The sequence below is a fragment of the Balaenoptera physalus genome, assembly GCF_965194825.1.
Source record: "Balaenoptera physalus genome assembly, chromosome: 16".
NCBI classification, from domain to species: domain Eukaryota; kingdom Metazoa; phylum Chordata; class Mammalia; order Artiodactyla; family Balaenopteridae; genus Balaenoptera; species Balaenoptera physalus.
The window spans coordinates 71,834,672-71,853,914 of record NC_138898.1 but is presented as its reverse complement, the minus strand read 5'-3'; the positions used below and the strand labels follow the sequence as shown (position 1 = coordinate 71,853,914).

General features: G+C 44.2%; 1 protein-coding gene across 3 annotated transcripts in view; it reads left to right on the top strand.

The window, feature by feature from the left end:
- The first annotated feature begins 3,162 nt into the window (after nt 1–3,162).
- The window catches only part of USP31 (ubiquitin specific peptidase 31), a 95,964-nt gene continuing 79,883 nt past the window's right edge, over nt 3,163–19,243 (top strand). For 2 of the 3 annotated variants that reach the window (XM_082430940.1, XM_082430939.1), the window contains exon 1: nt 3,164–14,325. In XM_082430940.1, the coding sequence (XP_082287066.1) occupies nt 13,696–14,325 (630 nt within the window). In that variant the 5' untranslated portion in view covers nt 3,164–13,695. Of the gene's footprint in view, nt 14,326–19,243 lie in introns of all 3 variants that reach the window. The other variant, XM_082430941.1, reaches the window with a different exon arrangement.

Sequence of the window (19,243 nt, the reverse complement as noted above, 5' to 3'; positions counted from 1 at the left end):
AGGAAGGCCCCATAGGGTCTTGCTTGGTTACAATTCTACTTTCTAGGAGATTTCTGCAACTTTATCTTCCAACTCGTTTGTTCAATTTTAAATTTCTTCTATCAAAACTTTAATTCCCAAAAGTCATTTATATTTTTATTTTTTAAAAATCATATTATTGTTTTACAGATGCAATATCTTTTCTTATCTCTTTGAACATGTTAAGTACAATTTTTAAAAGCTTTTCTTTAGCTCTCTGCTTTGTCTCAATTTCCTCCAAAGGAAGGAAAATGTCTTACTTAAATGTCTGATGATCCTGAGCTATTTATCTTTAACAGTGAGTATTAAAAAGCTGTGGATATGAGGTGTGACTTTTCTTTTTTTTTTTAATTAGGGTAGAGTTGCTTTACAATGTTGTGTTAGTTTCTGCTGTACAGCGAAGTGAATCAGCTATATGTATACATATATCCCCTTGTTTTTGGATTTCCTTCCCATTAGGTCACCACAGAGCACTGAGTAGAGTTCCCTGTGCTATACAGCAGGTTCTCATTAGTTATCAATTTTATACGTAGTATTGTATATATGTCAATCCCAATCTCCCAATTCATCCCACCCCCCCTTTCCCCCCTTGGTGTCCATACGTTTGTTCTCTACACTGTGTCTCTATTTCTGCTTTGCAAATAGGTTCATCTGTACCATTTTTCTAGATTCCACATATATGCGTTAATATACGATATTTGTTTTTCTCTTTCTGACTTACTTCACTAGGTGTGACTTTTCAACTCAGAGGGCTTCAATGTTCAGAAGGAATCCAGCCATTTGTGTCAGACTCCCAAATGTCACTGTGTGCAGACCTTTTTCAGAGCCCCTTTTCTCTAGAAAAGAATGCCAATTTCCTGCCGATGGTCCTCTGTACCAGTCTGGGACCAAATGGCAAAAGTGGTTTGGGTCAGGGATGGTTTCGTGATCTTTAGGTGGTAGTCTCTTACTTGGTTCCCTACTTTTCAGAATAGTTCCTCTTGCCTGTCCTTTACTAGGCCTTTAAATTTGGAAACTCTCCGAAGTTGGAAACTCTCTAGTTTAATGTGTTTGTCGAATATACTTCATGTTGGATGTTGGAGCTAGAAGCATCTTTGCCTTGGATGTGTGTGATAAGTGAGGGTACCTAAGTGTCTAAATATATAGACTTTCAACCAGGCTCCCTATTTGAAGCCCCATGCTTTACCCCATCTTTTACTGTATCTGATGCTTCTAATTCCTGACTGTATTAGTTTGCTAGGGCTGGGATAAAAAACTACCACAGATTGGAGGGCTTGAACAACAGACTTTTATTTTCTCACATTTCTGGATGCTGGAAGTCTGAGATCAAGGTGTTGGCAGTGTTGTTTTCTTCTGAGGCCTCTCTCCTTGGCTTGTAGATGGCTGTTTTCTCTCTGTGTCTTCACATGGTCTTCCCTTTGTGTGTGTCTCTGTCCTAATCTCCTCTTCTTACAAGGATATCAGCTGTATTGGACTAGGGCCCACCCTAATGACCTCATTTTAACTTAATTACCTTTTTAAAGATCCTATCTCCAAATACAGTCACATTCTGAAGTACTGGGGTTAGGACTTCACCATAGGAATTTGAGGGGAGGGGCAGGATACAACTCAACCCATAACACTGAGCTTTTAGAGATTCAACAACTTAGTTTGCTTGTTGTTTTCTTCCTCTCTGCGACTATTTGATATTCATATTTCTCAGTTCTGGTAATATCTTTACGTAATTTCCAGCTTTTGAAACAGTCTTGACATCTCTCTGTTGGATTACCTGTTATTAACTTGACAGCCTTACCTCTCTTTTATAGTTCCCTCTGTGTCACAGGGAAGAAGCCTAGAAGTACATTTCCAAGAATCTCTTTCTTAGTGTTTGCTAATGAGAGGTACCCACAAAGAATTCAGAAGATAAAAGAGAAATTGTTATTCTCTGGCAGCTATTGTGGGCAGATGGGTGAGCAGACAGTAAACTTGAAGTTCTCAGTATCTTCCAGTCAACGACTATAAATCACTCCTTTTAATTCTACCGTTAGCTGGGAAGACCATAGGTTCTCCCAGAGCTACTGAGCAGGGCTGGGATTAGGGTGAGGTGAGCAGGGTAGGGTCGTGCAAATGCACGATCAGACTGTTTTCTGTTTAAAAATTTTAAATTAAAATTTTTTTTAATTAAAAAATTCTGTTTTAAAATTCTGACATTTTTTTCACCATGGGGTTTTTTTTTTGCATTGTTTGCTTTTTAAAAAATATTGTATTAAAATATTCTTTATTTTGATAAGTGAGTTGTGATGGTTAATTTTAAGTGTCAACTTGACTGGGCTAAGAGATGCCCAGATAGCTGGTAAAACATGGTTTCTAGGTGCGTCTGTGAGGGTGTTTCTGGAGGAGATTGGCATTTGAGTGAGTAGACTGAGTACAGAAGATCGCCCTCACAAGTGCAGCTGGGCATCACCCACTCCACTGCGGACCCGAATAGAACAAAAAGGCGGAGGAAGGGTAAATTTGATTTTTTTGCTTGAGCTGGGCCATTCATCTTCTCCTGCCCTTGGACATCATCACCCTGCTTCTTGGGCCTTCAGACTCAGACTGGGAGTTACCCCATTGGCCCCATTCTCAGGTCTTCGGAGTCAGAATGAACTATACCACCAGCCTTCCTGGTTCTCTGGCTCACAGACAGCAGATTGCAGGACTTCTCAGCCTTCACAACCATGTGAGGCAAGTCCTGTAATACGTATATACATATCTACTCTGTTAGTTCTGTTTCTCTGGAGACCCCCTAGCACATGAGTGTTTTGGTATCCTCTTAAAGTCTGTATCGAAGGTGACTGCCTCACTAGTCTCACCCTATACCTGGCCCTGCCCTTGGTATGCACAGAGCTGCCAGATTGCTCCTGATATTCGCTCGCTTTGGTGCTGCAGGGTGAGACTGGTGAAAGTGGCTTGCCTGCCCTGCGTTCCCCAGCTTTACATTGGTGGGCTAAGCCCTACATTTCCCCTTCCTAATCAAAACACACAGAGTGGCTTCTGTTCTGATAGAACTTTGGTTTACACAATCTTTCATTGACTGTATTCTCCTTTCTTAATCTCTCTTTTGTAGATTTATATCTTTTTTATTCTTTTATTCTCTCTCTCTCTCTCTCTCTCTCACACACACACACACACACCCTACCTATTGGATCTGTTTCTCTGTAGAACCCTGACTAACACGAAGCGTAAGTGTTAGTTGATATCACTTGATATCAACATGACTTATCTCGAGTGATGTCAGCCTTCATCATCACTTGGTTTAGGTAGTCTCTGCTCCATCACAAATTTACTACTTCCCCCTTCCCACACTTTGTTCTTTGGAAGCAAGTCATGAAGTCTAGCCCACACTCAAGGGGTAAATGTATTTAAAAATAAAACCTCTTATCATTGCAGCAAGTAGAAAATCAGTGTTGCTATAAATAGAGGGTGAATGTAAAAATGAATAGAGGAAAACAAAACAATGTAATTAAAATCTATCTAGATACTTGTTCAGTTATCCAATCATAACAAATTACCCCACAACTTAATGGGTTAAAACTACACAACAATTTATTTTGCCTGTGAATCTGCAGTCTGGGCAGGGCTTGTCAGGGAAGGCTTGTCCTTGCTCCATGGGCATCATTGGGGTGGATTGACTGAAGACTGGGGGACCCTCTTCCAAGACTACTCACTTGCATGGCTGGCAAGTTGGTGCTGGTTGTCAACTGGAGCTCAGTCAGGGCCCAGGGCCCAGAGCTTCAGGCTTGATCCCTTTCCATGTGACCCTCTCAGTGTGGCTTGGGCTTCCTCACAGCATGGTGGCTGGGTTCCCAGGGTGAACATTCTGAGAGAGAGACAAATGGAAGGTATATACCTTTTATGATATGGCCTCAGAAGTCACATAGTTTCACTTTTGCTGAATTCTATTAGTCAAGGCAGTCACAGAAGCTCACCAGGTTTCAAAAGGGAGGGGATATAGATTCTACTCTTGATGGGGAGTAGCAAGGTCCTCAAAGAGCATGTGGAATAAGAACTACAAACTACGCCATTACTGCTGCCTGCTGAAGGTTCTGAACTTGTTTTAAAAAGGAGAGAAAGAAAGAGATTAGCAAGTGGTGGAGAGGTTTACAAAACATACTAGCACCACACTGAGACTTTTCCTTTCAAAAGGAAATGAATGACAGGAACATACTTTGCTTATAATGTATGTATGAGTCTATATAGCTACCCTCAACTTGCGCTTCCTTGACATATGAAGCCTTTTCATGTCCTGTGTCATTACATATGTGATTTTCTCTTCTTAAATTTCCTTTACTCCTTTCTTTGCCTAGAAAACTTATTTTCTTTCTTCCAAACCCAGCTTCACTCTGTGAGGCAAGAACAGCATCTTGTTTATTCTAGCCCTTATTTAACCCTTGCATTATAATTTCTCTGAGAGCCATTCGGCTTCCCAACTTCACTCACTACATTTTGAATTCCTAAAACATAGGAACCACATGTTATTTGTAATTGTAAGTTTTTGGCCATTTTATCTCTGCCTATAACACCTCATCTCCATACTATATTTCCTATCCGGTCAACTCCTATTCATCCTTAAAAACCCAGATTGACTAACACTTTCTAAATGCAGTGTTCACTATCTCCTCCCAATTGAGTTATTAACTTCCTCTCTGTACTGTCACAGGATTTCATTTGTATTTCTATGGCAATGTCCAGGTGTTACAGTGTAATTCATTGGATGGTATGTCAGTCTTTGAGGGCAGGGACTAGGTTAAATCATCTTTGCTTTAGACCAATTCCCCAGAACCAGACCCCAAGATGAGAACTCATGTGTAAGTGGTTTTTAAGGAAGAGCTCTTACAAGAAACTCATAAGGGGTGAGGGGAGCAGATAATGGAAAAGGAAGCTGTCAAGCAAAGATGGAATTTGGAGCAGGGTCTTGGAAAGGGAACTTTCATCCTAATCCTGCAGGGAGCTCTTGACTGTAAGTTATGCCTCAAAATTTGTGATGATGAAGGCGGAGAAGCTGGCTTCCATACTCTCGCACGCAACTGTCGCTGGCCAAGGGCCACCCCAGGAGACACAAGCCCCCAGCACTTCCACTCTCTGCGTGTGCAGATGAGGCAGTGCCAGTAGCCCAAAGACAGCTGTCAGAAGAGAGTCACAGGTGCAGCGATTCAAAGCAAAGCACACAGCTGGAGGACTGGCACACAGAAAGGGTAAAGGATCCCATGCGTCTGGGTAGGGCACCAACAGTGTTGGCCACAATCCTGGAGCTTAGTGAATGTCCTTGCAAAGAAGAAAGGACTGGGGGTGAGGGGAGGCCGTTGCCATATCTTGCCGAAGATATCATTATATCTTCCTAATGATAAGAGAGTCACAAATGGAAGAATATATTTAACTCACTTCCATGGTTCTCAGCCAAAAAAAGGAAATAGAATCTTAAGGTAATCCTTGTAAGACTGTGCTAGCAAATTGGAAAACATGTGTGATTTTCTAGCAAAATAACATGACTGAAATTAATTCAAGAGAAGAAAGTTTAGACAGACCAATATTAAAAAAATTTTTTATTGAAGTATATTTGATTTACTATGTTGTGTTAATTACCACTGTACAGCAAAGTCATTCAGATATATATATATATATATATATATATATATTCTTTTTTAAAATATTCTTTTACGTAATGGTTTATCATAGGACATGGAAAATAGTTCCCTGTGCTATACAGCAGGACCTTGTTGTTTATCCATTCTGTATATAAAGCTTACATCTGCTAATCCCAACCTCCACTCCATCCCTCTCCCAACCCCCTCCCCCTTGGCAACCACAAGTCTGTTCTCTATGTCCGTGATTCTGTTTCTGTTCCATAGATAGGTTCATTTGTGTCATATTTTAGATTCCACATGTAAGTGATATCATATGGTACTTGTCTTTCTCTTTCTGACTTACTTCACTTAGTATGATAATCTCTAGTTGTACCCATGTTGCTGCAAATGGCATTATTTCATTCTTTTTAATGGCTGAATAGTACCCCACTATATATATGTACCATATTTTCTTTATCCATTCATCTAGACAGACCAATATTAATGGATGGAAATTACAAACTATTTCAAAGAACTCCCTGCCCTACCAGATCCAGAGAGTAAATGGGAGAATTCTTACAACCTTTGAAAACACATTATTTAAATTGTTCCAGAGCCTGAGGAAAATAGGGACGCTTTTAAAAAGCATAATGTCCCTTATGTCTCCTGGGGTGGCCCTTGCTTTTAAAAATCTGGTAAAGCTGAAATCTGACGAGGATAGCGTGCACACACACAAAGACTGCAAGCTGGCTTTCTTATGAAAATAGATTTAAAATTCTATGTGAAATGGTAGCAAGTAGATAAAGCAATACATTTAACGCTATCAACAAGACACATCACATGAGTAGGCTGCAGTGGACATTTGTCATTTTTGGCTGCCCAGCTTTGAGTAGTCTTCCTTTTGGAAGGAATCTCAAGATGAATGGGAGGCAGCTCTTTCTCCCACTATGTGGTCTTCTTCCTAATTCCCAGCAGCTAGTAATCAGATCTAGGATTTAGCCCAACCAAATGGATGCTTTCACTTTGGGCTTAGAATTTTGAAGGTATGATAGCAAAAGTTCAAGACAACCAGAAATTATTCAAGATTATTCACATCTGGTATAGCAGAACCAAGGGTCCAGAAGTATGGCTGCCAGTGTTCAATGGTGGTGCCAGCTTTGGTGGCAGCAGTGTGTCTAGCTTCACCAGTGGTGCCAACAATGACATGTAAGATGTTTAAGGCAGCATTTTCTGGTGCAGGGTCCTGACTATGTACTGTCTTCCTTGGTTTCCCAAGTCTGATTCGGAAGCTCTTCTGACAGTTCTGTGAGCTGTTTGATATCCATCCTTCTAAAAAACTCCCTTTCTGTTTAAGTTAGCCGAAAGTAGTTTATATTGTTTGCTACCAAGAACTTGTGATGGGTATACAGGTCAAAGGATATAAAAGCATATGCTCATTTCTGTTGGTGCCCAGAGGCATTTGATAAGATTCAAGATCCATTTCTGATAATAACACTTTCTGAAGTAGAAATAAATGGATACTACTTTAATGCAATAAATAATATATATCTCAAACCAAAAGTAAGCACCATGCTTAATGGTGAAGCATAATGTCAGGAACAATGCAGGCTTTCCCACTCTCACTGCTATTACTTAACAGAGTTCTAGAAGGGTAATTAGACAAGAGAAAGGAAAAAATGAGGTACAAATATTTTAAAGGAAGAGGCCAGGTTACTATTTCATGCATTGATACTAATTCCTGAAAAACCCAAGAGAATTAACAGAAAATTATGAGAAACAACTAAAGTACATCAAGGTGGTTGGTTACAAAAATAATTTTGTCCTAGAGATAAACAACAGAAAATATAATGGCACAAAAATATCCCATTCATAATAGCAAAAAACAGTAACAAACTTATTAATGTTACACAAACCTATGGAAGGAAACTGTAGTACTCTGAGGGACATGGAGAGCCGTTGTCTAATTTTTAAAAGATATACTTTATTCTCAGGTAAGAAGATAAATATTATGATCATGTCAATTTTTCTTAAAGTAATCTATATAAGTAATCCCCCCAATAATTAAATTCATCTGAGAGAATAAGTGAACAGCCAATAAAATACTAGGAGGTATTGCCCTACCAAACATTTCAATATATTCTATATCTATATTATCATGGAATATAAAGACACATCAATAAGAAGAGAATTTTTAAAAACCCTAAATGTATGTGGAGTTTAATATGTGATAAAAAGTGGTATTTTGAAGCAGTGGAAAAAGGTTAGGTTAGAAAAAAAAAAGGTGTTGGGACAATTGGCTAGCCATGTGAGTGGGGAAAAAGGCAAGATCCTTACCTCATTTCCTTCACAAAAATAAATTCCAGATGGAACCAACATTAACAGTAAGAAAAAGAAAAAAAATAGAAACCATAACAGCACTAAATGAAAACACAGATGAGTATTCTTTTTTTTAATATATATAAATATACTTATTTAATTTTTGGCTGAGTTGGGTCTTCGTTGCTGCGCGTGGGCTTTCTCTATTTGCGGCGAGCGGGGGCTACTCTTTGCTGCGGTGCACGGGCTTCTCATTGTGGTGGCTTCTCTTGTTGCAGAGCACAGGCTCTAGGTGCGCAGGCTTCAGTAGTTGTGGCACGTGGGCTCAGTAGTTGTGGCTCACAGGCTTAGTTGCTCTGCGGTGTGTGGGATCTTCCTGGACCAGGGCTCGAACCCGTGTCCCCTGCATTGGCAGGCAGATTCTTAACCACTGCGCCACCAGGGAAGCCCAGATGAGTATTCTTATGATCTTGGAGTTCCTAAGCATGTTAAAGAAAAAAAAAATTTTTATAGAAAAAAATGATCAATCTGACTATATAAAATAATTTAAATTCTCTATTTGATATAAAAACACTGCAAATATGGTGAAAGGCAAATAACCAAATGAAATTGCATAGACCAAGGAATAACTCATATACAAAGTACTTTTATTGATCAATATTTATGAAAGGAACACACCAAAGAAAAAATAGGCAAATGATGTGTACAGGTAAATCACAGCAGCAAAAATACGAACTGCTAACTAAAAGGCATTACTAGTCATTTTCTTGATTGCAAACAACGGAAACTGACACTGGTTAGTTTCAGCAATAAAGAAATGTATAGGAAGCCTATTAGGTTAGCTCGCAGAATAAACAGAGCTGGAGAAACAGGCTTGGACAGAAACGCAGGTAGGCAGACACCAGTAAGAACTTGGCACTAGAGCAGCCAGCTGGACACTCACTGCCACCATCACTGGCACCGCCACCACTGGACCTTCTGCTGAATATAGAGCCACTAGATTCACTAATTATCTCCAACTAAGCTTGTATCTATACATCCAGAGCCAAGGTCCAGGTGGGAGCATCTGACTGGTCTTTCTTAGGTGATCTTCCTGGGCTCTAGCTTCCAGGGGTGGGAAGGCAAATACTTTCTCCCAATCCCCTGCTCAGTTTTCATAATGGAGTTTGAGTTGTCCTGCCTAATTTGGTATCCTCTTCAAAAAGGAAGTCTGTTTAGATGTTGGGTGGTAGAAGACCAGAACACGTTGTCCAACTTCACTCCTACAGATAAAAGTACATTAATACGCCATCTTTTTTTAATTGAATTTGCCAATGTGAAAAAGACTGAAAAACTCAGTACTGTCTAGGGTTTGGGTAATGTGCACACCCCATTCATTGTTGACAGGATAAAACCTTTCTGGAGGTGAGCTTGACACAATAGGTGTCAAAATATGAAATCTGCATACCCTTTGGCCCAAGGTGTCAGCTTAAGGAGATAGTTGCAGGGATGGACCAAATTTAGATCACGATACTACTCACTGCACTGTTGTTTCTAATTTGTGTTTCCCTAGTTTGGGGGTAAGGGGTGGGTATAGAGAGTGGAAGATTTACTATAGAATGTTGTTTGGGTGGGTCTTAAAGAATGACCATCTGAGTGCTCCAACTAGGAATTCTTTTCCAAGCCTGTTCTGGTCAAGTTGGGATAGGATGGCTTTGGGCCCCTATGGGGACCAATAAGCCTGGACTGGAATGGTAAAAGGGGCCAGATTTGGAAGGGGGTTCATATGTCTCATTAAGGAGTTCAGATGTTGTTTAGATATACTGCTGCCAAATAATCAATATGCTATACAATGGCTACCTTACTAATTATCCAATAATGGGTAAGAGGAGCCTCTGTTGGGTTGAAGTCTATACCTTAGGGCAAGTGACAGATTGTAAGCTGACTTCCAATATGGTAAAATTAGTGTCATGACTGAGAGGTGGCAAGAGAGCCTGCAGAAGGGACACCTCCTGGAGCAGGTGACACCTCAGGTAAGACTCTAAGGATGGGGAGCGCTTGGGTAAATGAAGAGGCCCAGGGAAAGGTGTTTGGGATAGAGAATACATCTTGAGCAAAGGCCCATGGGTCTGGATCAAATTGCCTGAGGGTGTGGGGGAAGAACAAGACATTCCATAATGCTGGCCTAGAAGCAGTGATTGGAGGACACTCCCACGTGAGTAACGTCAGAGAGAACCGTATTTTACTGGACTCTGGTGACCAAGGAAACCAGCCTCCAATTACTGCTGAACTATAGCAACTACATTTTGGATTTCAGATACATACTGGTGGGAAAAGGTGGGAGTGACAACTAGGTGGTACTGGGCTAGGGGAGGGGGCAATGTTCCAAGGGGTGTGGTGAACCATAGCTTGCCCCCCCTGTGTGGTGGTGCTAAGGAGGTGCTAAGGTGCCCTAATTTCTTCAAAGCACATGGTAGCCACGGGATTCTGAGTGGCTGGCTCAGACAAGCAAGGAAAATGGAAAGGAGGGCCCAGGCAATGTGGTCATATTTTGCCTAAGGCTCCAGTATAAAGAAGAGGAGCAGGGTGGTAAATTTCCACTGGTCTTTGACCACTCTCAGTTTTATAAATTAAAAAAAAAGAACTCTTGTAAGTACCTACTGCCTGCCAGGCATGCATGTAAAGAAGGAATGATGTTCTGGAAAGCAGCTGTCAGGACAGTCACGTGGACAAGGTGCATTGGTGGAGAAGGCCAAGGATTGTTTGCAGCAGCTAAAAGAAAACCCCATCTCAACCAATTCCAGATCGGTCTTGGGTTTGAATTCCCCAGTTCTAATTAAAGTGACTCAATGTCTCAGTTTGGGTTCCCCTTAGATCAGAGCCTGAGACAAAGACCTGGGTGCAGATAGTCTGTTTGGGAGGTGATCCCGGAAGCAGGACTGAGGGAGTAGGAAGAGTGAGACAGGGAAGTAAAGAAATCCAGAAAAGTGTGCATTATTGAACTGGTTACTATGGAGGGCAACTGGGGCTCAATCTTGCTGGAGACTCTGTGAAGAACTCTGTTGGATGCACCCCACGGCTGTCCATCCAAAGGATGGGAGGCTGGGACGTTTTTCCACCGGCTGATATTTCCCACTGGTTGAAGGTTGCCCCTGCTTCGGGGAGGGGGCTTATTAATTCCACACCACCTAGTGAGTTCCCTGGCGTTAGGGAGAACCCTCAAGCAGAAAAGCAAAGACACAGCAGGCTTTTGAAGTGGCGGGGGTGTGGGGGTGTGGTGGGTGGCCGTCACACGGCAATGACTTACACAGTTTATAGCTGAGGCTGAAATTGGAGATAGGCTCAGGGCATAAGACGTGAGGGATGAAAAGCTGTTGCTATGCTCAGTTTCCTTCTAAAACAGTTTATTCATTCAACCGAACATTTATTAGAACCATGGTCAGTGCTGGGCATCTATGGTCAGCAAAAGAGAGCTAGTCTCTGCCTTAAGAGCTGACAGTCTTTTGCGGATTTTGAGCAAGTGTGATTGGTGCTATGGACATGAGTCCAAAATGGAGAAGTGCGAAAATAAATAAATAAATAAATAAAGGCAGCATAGGGAAGCAAAGCTTGGGGGCTAACTCCCTAGTTAGACTGAAATCTACAGAGAGAGACCACAGCCCCAAGACCCTTCCCATATACTAGAAACAAGCAAGCAAGCAAACAAACAAACTTTCAGCATAATGGCTGAATATTGTGATAAAATGTTGTCACACTGCTTGAAATTTCACCAAAAGCTCTTCCTTTTTTTGTCCCTTCCTCCGCCACAATTTCATATTTGAAAAAATTTAAACACGTCTGCAAGGTGATTTGCGGACTAGTGCAAAGAATCCACTGGGTGTCAGCATAAGAGTCCTGCCTACTACGGGGTCGGAGGTCAGAGGCAAAAGCCATTTACTTTGAAATACGGTGTAAGGTGGGATTTATGTTTTGAAAAGAGGAAAGGCTCTCCTTTCCCTGATTTCTCCGTTCTGCAGTAACCAGGACTCAGGCGAAGGGTTAGCAAAGAAGAGAATCTACAGAGAGGAGGTCATAAACCAGTGGATTTGGCAGCACAAAGATGTACTTTTTTGGGGTTTTTTGCACTATTTTTTTTCTTTTTTAATTGAACCAACATTTAAAAATAGGATTTCTACCTTCTCTTAAAGAATCAGATGATCTGAGCCCTCATTTCTTTCTTTCTTTTTTTTTTTTAAAACCACTGGTATTTCTTCACAACTTTTTTTTTTTTTTTAAACTTTGGGTTTATTTATTTATTTATTTATGGCTGCGTTGGGTCTTCGTTTCTGTGCGAGGGCTTTCTCTAGTTGCGGCAAGTGGGGGCCACTCTTCATTGCGGTGCGCGGGCCTCTCACTATCGCGGCCTCTCTTGTTGCGGAGCACAGGCTCCAGACGCGCAGGCTCAGTAGTTGTGGCTCACGGGCCCGGTTGCTCCGCGGCATGTGGGATCTTCCCAGACCAGGGCTCGAGCCCGTGTCCCCTGCATTGGCAGGCAGATTCTCAACCACTGCGCCACCAGGGAAGCCCTGAGCCCTCATTTCTGCATGGGAACAATTGGCTGGAGCTGAGTGGCAGCCACCCCCTTTAGAAGGATGTTGATTTGCAATTTGCCAGAGTCCCTGCCATTCCTTATATCCTCCGCAACACTAAGTCAAGTCACTTAAAGTAATAATAGTATGATTGAAACACCAGAATTCTTCATGCGCTGATAGGACCACCTGATATTTGTGGGTCTGTGACCTTTTGTTTAGAAGGCAAGTCTAGGGGCTTTGAAACATACTTGGGTTTGAAATGGGTAAGAGTCTACCAATCTCAAAGGAATTGAATGGAAGACTGAAGGAGAGATTGCATGCTTAGCACAATGCTTGTAACGGCAGCTATTATCAGCATCCACTAACAAGAGAGCACGCAATAACCCTGTTAGTTTCACACTTCGTCGTATTCCCAGCGTCTAGGACCGTGCTTGGCACTAACAGTAACTGTTGAATGAATGAGTGAATGATGGTAGAGCTCAGGGGGGTCTGAAAAGAAAGGTATTCTGATAATATAGTTTCACCGCGACCCCAAAGTGCCGCCTGGAAGACAAGCCTGGCCAAAACGTGCCAGGCTCTGCGATGGCGTTCGAGTGGGCAAGCCGACCGTCGGGGTCCCTCGGGAGCCTGGCGGGGCTGGCTTGCCTAGGATCGGTCAGGGCCATGTCCATCACCTCTTCCAGAGTATGGTAAGGGGGCGTCCTGATTCCTGCACTTTCCCAAGGCCTCCACCATCAGATCAGTCAAGACGGAGTCCCACCCCGGGGCGTCCACCACCCAGCGCTAGCCCAGCGCTAGCCCAGTACTAGCCCAGTACTAGCCCAGCGCTAGCCCAGCGCTACCCCGCGGCGCCTGGACCTTGCCCACACTAGACATGGCCTCCCTCGGGCTTCATAGAGCAGTACCGCGCCCGGAGCCGCCAGTCACTGCGTCTGGCTGGGGAGGCGGCTCCGTTCCCGGAGTCAAAATGGCGGCCGCGGCGGCTTCAGCGCGGGGCGGGGGCGCTGGGAGGCGAGTCACGTGAGCGGCCCAGCTGGGCGGATCTCGCGCGCTCCCGCCCGCCCCGCCGGCCGCGGCTCGCCTGCTAGGTCCGCCGCGCTCTGAGGTGTGTGGGGCGTCGAGCCCCCAATCCCGGTGAGGCGCGGCGCGGCGGGATGCGGCGGCGGCCGTGGCGGGGACGCGGGCCGGGCGGGCGGACGCGGTGATGAGCGTCGGCGGCCACCGCCATGTCCAAGGTAACGGCGCCCGGGCCCGGGCCGCCGGCGGCGGCAGCGGGCGGGAAGGAGAAGCGCTCCTTCAGCAAGCGGCTGTTCCGGAGCGGCCGCGCGGGCGGCGGCGGCGGCGCTGGGGGCCCCGGGCCGGCCGCGCCCTCCTCGCCCTCGTCGGCGCGCTCGGTGGGTAGCTTCATGAGCCGCGTCCTCAAGACGCTGTCCACGCTCTCGCACCTTAGCTCCGAGGGCGCCGCCCCGGACCGCGGCGGCCTCCGCAGCTGCTTCCCGCCCGGGCCCACGGCCGCGCCCACGCCGCCGCCGTGCCCGCCGCCGCCCGCCTCGCCCGCCTCGCCCGCGCCGCCCGCCTGCGCCGCGGAGCCGGTGCCCGGGGTGGCGGGGCTCCGAAACCACGGCAACACGTGCTTCATGAACGCCACGCTTCAGTGCCTCAGCAACACCGAGCTCTTCGCCGAGTACCTGGCGCTCGGCCAGTACCGGGCGGGGCGGCCCGAGCCCTCGCCTGACCCCGAGCAGCCCGCGGGGCGCGGCGCGCAGGGCCAGGGTGAGGTCACCGAGCAGCTGGCGCACCTGGTGCGGGCCCTCTGGACCCTGGAGTACACCCCGCAGCACAGCCGCGACTTCAAGGTGAGCCCCTGGGGCACCCGCCTGCCCAGAGCTTCCTTCCCCGCTTCCGTCGCGGCCGGAGGACTGATGCTCTGGTTGCCTCAGGAAAGAGGAGCGGGCCGCGAGTCCGGGCAGATGGCGCTGATGGCGAGGGACAGTCATTCACTCATTCATGCATCGCGTATTTGTAAGGGCTTGCTACGTGGCGGGCTCTTTGATGGGCACAGGGGAGGGATGGGACAATGGGCAAGACCGTCTGCCATCCTGGAACTTATATTCTTCGGGTGGGAGTGTTGAGCTTGGGTTCAAATCCTTGTTCTGCCACTTACTAGCGGTGTGACCTCGGGCAGGTTACTCTACCTCTCTGTGCTACAATTTCCTCATCTGGTACCTACCTCATAGGTGGTTGTGAGCTGCTAACAAGTTGATATGTTGGGTTGAGCCCAATGAAGTTACTCACTGCTGACCGTTCTGACTTACAGATTGGCACATTTATAGGGTTCAACCTGGTATGAAAAATGCTTCCATTGTGTGCAGTGCTATGAGTATTTGCTGCCATTATTATTTTTAGTATTAAAAACTTTAACAAGTTAAAGAGGTAGTACCAGACAGTGGTTTGAAGGAAGTAAAACCTGGTGATATGACCGATGTGCTGGCAGGGTACGTTACATGGGTTAGGGTGACTTCTCGGAGGAGGTGATATTCTGAGACTTGAATAACCACGGGGAGGGCCAGCCTTGAGGAGCTCAGGGGAAAGCGGTTCCCAGGTGTAAGCGAAGTGTGGACACCTGGAGACGGGAAAGAGCCTGGTGTACTTGACCCGCAACGTAGCTCCGGGTTGGGCAAACTCTTTCTGTAAAGGGCTGCATAGCAAATGTTTTAGGCTCTGCTGGTCAAGAGGCAAACTCGAGGATATTATGTAGATACTTATATAACAAGAGAAGACACATTTCTACACATTTTTTTATTGCCTAAAATAAAAATGTTATAATAATTGAGTACAATATTTTGTAATACAGGTCTACTAATGAGAAGCGTGGGACTTTTTTTGGAGAGTACAACGTTTAACTTAATTGGAGTTCAAAATTAATGTTCCCTTTTGTCAAACTGATTACAAGTATTCATCTCTCCAAATCGTTCTTAGCTCACAGGCCGTACAGAAACAGGCAGTGGGCTAGCTGTGGCCTTGGGTCCTTGTTGTGAGTACGTGAGAGCTGAGAGCGGAGTGTGAGTGGTGGGCTGGGGCCAGGTGGTGTAGGATCATTTAGGCTGTAGTACTAAGGAAATGAGCTCTTACTCTAAGCAAAAGGGGAAGATGATTTGGGATTGTATAAGGGATACTTCTGGGTGGGAAATGGATATAAATAGAACTAAATAGAATGAAGTCACACAATAAGAAAGTTAATTCCTTTTCTGTTCTCTCTCTGTCCTGATCATGCCCAAGAGAAAGACTTGGAAGAGAAAAGCTGAGACTTCAGCTTGGTGGTTAGCTTGTCTTTAACACCTCTTGCTCACTCCCCCACCTTTTTTTTTTTTTAATAGAGAATAAGCTTCAAGTTTAGAGATCTGAATAGGCAACAGTAGCTAGAATTTAATAAGGTCATGTCTTCATTGGATTTGTCTTTACATTTGTCTTCTTTTTTTAAATAAATTTATTTACTTATTTTTGGCTGCGTTGGGTCTTCGTTGCTGCGTGCGGGCTTTCTCTAGTTGCGGCGAGCGGGGGCTACTCTTCGTTGCGGTGCGCGGGCTTCTCTTGTGGAGCACAGGCTCTAGTTGCACGGGCTTCAGTAGTTGTGGCACGCAGGCTCAGTAGTTATGGCTCGCGGGTTCTAGAACGCAGGCTCAGTAGTTGTGGCGCATGGGCTTAGTTGCCCCGCAGCATGTGGGATCTTCCCGGACCAGGGCTCGAACCCTTTGCATTGGCAGGCAGATTCTTAACCACTGTGCCACCAGGGAAGCCCTGTCTTCTATTTATGGCAAATGGTACTGGCATTCCATTGGTGCTATGAAGTTTCTTTCTAACATACACTTATTTAAGTATGAGTAAATGATTTGATTAAAATATAAATTGGTCAGCTATCTGCGGGCATCAGCTTGGTTGAGGACCTACTGTCTTGCTGAGGAACAACACTGCCAAGGTCTACTCCTCCCATTTTAATACATTTTACTTACATGTTTTTTATATTTATTTATGTTCTACCTTGTTTTACTCAAAAAGAAAAAAATGGTTGTTGTTTGATCTTGGAAATTTGAATGGAAATACTTGACTGGGATAGGGACTGGAAAAAAAGAGATTCATGTCAGAGATCTCAAAATAAGAAAGTAGGAGGGAATGGCAGCCAACCAGCTACTATCGGTCTTTTTCTTTTTGCCTATACATGCCTGCAAGTAGCCACAGCAGTTGCAGACTTTTCAAGGTCACAGCCTAGTGTTTTAAGTTTGGTTTTCCATTCTTTTCCAAAATGTGAAAATCAATTTCTACAGCATTTTTGTATGTGAACATTTCCATTGCTTTTTAAGAGATTGTGTTTACTTTTTTATCCATTAAAAAGCTGTAACAGAATTGGGTCAATAATTCTAGAAAAACATGCTTTGGCAAAGTTGAACAGATTCTTAGAGGCCTTGTTTTTTTCTTCTGAATTTTATTTTATTTATTTTTTTATACAGCAGGTTCTTATTAGTTATCCATTTTATACATATTAGTGTATACATGTCAATCCCAATCTCCCAGTTCATCACACCACCACCCCTACCCTGAGGCCTTGTTTTTAAAAAATGTAATCTTCTGAACGGTTAGTAGATTTCACTTTGCATTCATTCATTCACCTCCCTCTGTTGAAGGTTTATTCAGTCAGTTAGGAATGCATTCAGCACCAGAAAGAAGAAGCCCTAATGATGGTGCCTTAAGCAATAAAGATGTTGAATTAGCTCACCTGTAAGAAGTCTGGAGGTAGGTGGTTCTAGGGTGGTGCAGTGGCTTTATGGGCCCAACTAGGACCCAGACCATTTCTGTGTTTCCATTCTGTTGTCCTTAGCTATCAGTGGCCTTTTGTCCTTAATGTTTGTCACCTCAGGGTTTTCTACCCAGTCAAGGCAGGAAGTCATTAGGGAAATAAAAATTCTTCCAGAAGCCCCCTCAACAGGCTTCTGCTGACATCTCATTAACTATAATCATGTCGCTTGACCACCCTGGCTGCCATGGAGGCAGAAAGGTGTGGTATTTGGGTTTTCCTGCCTTCATAGAAAAGATGAGTAAAGGAGGGGATTGCCTTGTAGGCAGCCCACCAAAGTGCTTCGCCTACCATGTGCCAGGCACTCTCACGTGGGGAAGACACTGCACCTGCCTGTGAAGCATAAAGGAAGTTGAAGCACCAAGCAAGAGGATGCTGGCACACCAGTCACCACGCCCCCCTCACCTGTTGGTGGCACACATTGATATTTGAGGCAGATACTCTTCTCTTGAGCTCACATTCAGCCTCAGAATCCTGTTGAATTCTGGGCTCCGGGCAGCCTCTACCAGTTGGCAGAGGAGATAAAACCAATTTGCCATCTTGAGATGATTTGCCTTGAGGTCTCGAAAAGCACTTAGTATGTCTTTGCATGTACTTTTAGCGTCCTAAAACTTCTTTAAGTTACTAACAATTTTGTTTGTAAGATTTTCAATTAGGATTCTAACCACATTGATTTCAGCTTTAGGAGCTTGCCAGGTAAATGGATTTTTGGTTTTGGATGAGCTAGATGGTTGTTATGGTTGGATTTTCATTTTCCAGAATGAAAGAAGTTGACTGGTCCAATCTTGGTAAGCTTTAAGAAACGTCTCTAGCTGCCGCTTATATCTTTTTCTCTTTTTGTGCAGTCATTTTTCTCCTGCTGTTAGAGTAGTTGTCAACCAGGGCACTTTTGCCTCGCCTACTCCCTCACTTCTGGGGACATTTGGTGATGTCTGGAGACACATACTTGGGTGTCACACCTGGGGTGGGGTGCTACTGGCGACTAGTGGGGAGACTCCAGGTTTGGGGCTAAGTGTCATACAACATGCGGGACAGTATCCCTCAAAAAGGATTATCCAGCCCCAAATGTCAGTAGTGCTGAGGTTAAGAAACTGTTGGAGGAATGTTTTGAACTTCCTTAGTGCAAGTTTTCCTTACTTTCCCAGCCTTTAATGGTTATCTTGTTACTTTTTCTTCTCTGGGTTTGCTGCAGCACTAGAGTAAAGGTTGGACTTTACTGGCAGGATCCTGGGATCACTGTCTTAGTAAAACTATGACAGTAAGTAAATCATTTTGAAACCTGAATGCTCAGTATGCTGTTTTCAGAGGAAATAAGCTTATTGTCCGAACTTTAATAGGATGCTAGCTTGGGTGCTCCAGGTTCGTACAGATGCTTTCGGATTTCTGGTGCTCAGTGCCCTTTTGCAGTAAGTGAAAGAAGGAAGGTCATCTTTCAAGTAACAAAGATAGGTTTTATAGCAGCAGTTTTCAAACTGTGCTTCCAAAGAACAACTAGAACAGAGTGATCTACTGATAAAAGAAATGTGGGGACTCCTTTCAAATTTGCAGGAAAACAAAAATTAATTGATGAATCAAATTTTCTCTCCCACATTTTTTTCCTTGAACTTTGGTGCCTGGTGGTGCTTATTTATTAGTGAGAGTTCTTGGGTTACAAAGGGAGTATATGTGTGTAAATGAGTAGTGGCAGACAAGCTAGCAGTCAGGGGCTTCCACTGGCTCAGTTTCACACCTGACTTTGTCATGGACTCATGCTGGGGAGCTCTGATTGTATGCTGCAGACCTATGATAAAAGTTTTCCTCGTTTGTATGAAGCTGATAAGTACGTTGATATTTCACAGTGGTTCCCAAGAAGTGATCTGATTTTAGGGTGTCCCTCAAATTAATTTGAAAAATAGGAAAAAAAAATGAAATTGTGTCGGTCACAT